The sequence below is a fragment of the Carassius auratus genome, unplaced genomic scaffold (genome assembly GCF_003368295.1).
Source record: "Carassius auratus strain Wakin unplaced genomic scaffold, ASM336829v1 scaf_tig00032882, whole genome shotgun sequence".
Taxonomy (NCBI): Eukaryota; Metazoa; Chordata; class Actinopteri; order Cypriniformes; family Cyprinidae; genus Carassius; species Carassius auratus.
Genome location: NW_020526033.1, coordinates 176,839 through 179,084, shown reverse-complemented (window position 1 = coordinate 179,084; position 2,246 = coordinate 176,839). Strand labels below are relative to the sequence as shown.

Genomic DNA, 2,246 nt, shown 5'->3' with positions numbered 1-2,246 from the left:
GCAGTATTGAAAATGTTATTTAAAAACGTATTGCAGCTATGGTAACAATTCAGCAAAGGAGCACAAAACTAAACAAATAAATAGTTTGTGGTTAGGCCTGTCAAGATAACAGGTACATATTACAGTAAAATGCAAAAATAATTTTTTTTTTTTTAAACCTATGTGATTTTCCTGTGAAATCATTTTCCTGAACTGTGATTTGTTGGATAATTTGACTTAAATGTTTAAATAAAGTCATACATTTCCTGAGGTTATTTCATTTTATTTGTGTCAATTGTGCGTTGAAATAGGCTCCGGCATCCCATGCAATCCTAGAGTAGGCCTAAATAAAATTTATTTTCATTTAATTCATTTTTTTTAATACATCTAACACTAAATGCAAAGCAACTCACTTAAAAACTACACATGAAACATCTCATAGAATGGCTTTTAAAAGCATGAAGTTCAAGTTTAATTTTTTACACACAAGTCAAGCAACATCATCAAAAAAATGATGCAAGATCTTTAAAACCGATTTCAATATATTGAACTATTAAAATATTGAAGACCTTGTAATGACACAGAAACTAACTAACAAATATATGTACAGATAAACATTGAGGTCAAAAAGTACTAAATGTTGAACGATATTGTAATTATTGTGAAAGCCCAGTTTGTGGCTCAACGTTGGCTAAGAAAAAGCTGAGTCAGTGCTTCTCTGACTCTTGATGGCTGCACATCTACAAATCCCCCTCCTTCAGCCCATCTCTCAACATGAGGAACAGTTTCACCAGCCTTTTCATAATTCTCCCCGTGCATTTCACACACGTTGTGGAGTGTGCAACATGCACTGATTATGGTGGGGACGAGGGAAACATCCACATCCAGCCATTTAGCAAAGGCACCTCCACCGGCCCTTCAGTCAGCCGAAAGCGCACTCCACAGTCATCCTGGCTCTGCTGTGGCGCTCATTGAAGTACTTCTGCTCAGCTGTCAGGGTCCCTGTGTCACAGTATCCTTTTAACAGCCAGCTTCGAAAGGGAAAAGCCGGGTCATCGAGCAGCATGATTGGCACTTGAACGCCCATTATCTCCTCAGAGTCCTTAAGATTTAAAAGCACAAAAAAATCAAAATAATTAAAGACATTGTATACGTTATAAATCACTATTACTAGATTACTCACTGGTGGAAAAAGCTCCCCTCTCTCTGCGAGTGAGTACACATGGGAATTCCGGAGTACCCTCACATCATGAACACTCCCTGGCCATCCAGCATAGATGTTGGTGAAGCTGTTGGAAGACAGTGTTAAATTACTGAACAGTGTACAGTGTCCTATGTACAGTATTTTCAAGGATAATATTCTTGCAGATGTATGGTTCTATCAAAAGAAAGTGAGGCAAGTACAGTACTTTTAAACCATTATAAAAATACAATATCTATATTATCTTACCAAAACCGATGATCCACGACACCCTGGAGCAGAACTGAGTGCCACCCTTTGCGGTTGAAATACTCTGCGTGGTTATCCTCTGGAGCAATGATGGGGATATGACTCCCATCAATAGCTCCTCCACACTGCGGGAAACCCCATCTCTGCTGGAAGCCTTCAATGACCTCTTGTAGGTCATCCCCTTTGGGCAGTTTTATGTACTGGGGCATGAGGACACGGCGAACTGCTTCGCAGAACTTGTGTACAATGGAGCAGACTGTAGACTTGGCTATGCCGAACAAGTTAGCTATCGTACGATAGCACGCACCTGTTGCTAGCCAATACACTCCAACTCCAACGCTTTTCTGCACTGTTATGGGCCGCCGCAGACATGTCTTTTCTCGTGACAGAGTTGATCGCAGGCGCTCACAAACATAATCGAAGGTGGATCTGGTCATTCGAAAGTTACTGATACATTCTGTATCAGTGAAGCCACTCACATCAGTATCCCACCACTCCTGCCTGCGACTCCACACCCACACGTTTCTCTGTACCGACGTTGCTAACACTGCTCTACAAAACGCCATGGCCAAAAACCTTGCTCTCCTCCTTTTTAATTTTCTTCTTAAAATGAGAAGATTGTAATTGTGCTGGCTCCTTTGTGAAAATAAATTTAATAATGCAAAAAGAGCTCCGCTGTTGACAACACTGTTGTTGGCATCCATTGTTACCGTTAGCTACTTCCGCAAACAACGAGTGACGTCGTTCACGTTGAGTACTCTTCTGCGCATGCGGGTAACTTCTGGGTCATTTCACTTAATTATGTAATCAGCTTCAG

The 2,246-nt window shown here is 40.8% G+C and overlaps 1 protein-coding gene across 1 annotated transcript; it reads right to left on the bottom strand.

The window, feature by feature from the left end:
* Positions 1–248: 248 nt before the first annotated feature.
* On the bottom strand, positions 249–1,971 carry LOC113081029 (protein ANTAGONIST OF LIKE HETEROCHROMATIN PROTEIN 1). The gene is made up of 3 exons (XM_026253089.1): positions 1,430–1,971; positions 1,163–1,268; positions 249–1,081 (listed from the first exon to the last, which is right to left on the bottom strand). The coding sequence occupies exons 1-3, from the start codon at positions 1,864–1,866 to the stop codon at positions 902–904; spliced, it is 723 nt and encodes a 240-aa protein (XP_026108874.1). The 5' UTR covers positions 1,867–1,971; the 3' UTR covers positions 249–901.
* Between the last annotated feature and the right edge of the window lie 275 nt (positions 1,972–2,246).

Coding starts and splice junctions, on each gene's coding strand:
- LOC113081029 (XM_026253089.1), bottom strand. CDS start 1,866: ATGACCAGATCCACCTTCGATTATGTTTGTGAGCGCCTGCGATCAACT. Junction 1,269..1,429: donor GTCGTGGATCATCGGTTTTG/GTAAGATAATAT, acceptor GTCTTCCAACAG/CTTCACCAACATCTATGCTG. Junction 1,082..1,162: donor GAGGGGAGCTTTTTCCACCA/GTGAGTAATCTA, acceptor TTAAATCTTAAG/GACTCTGAGGAGATAATGGG.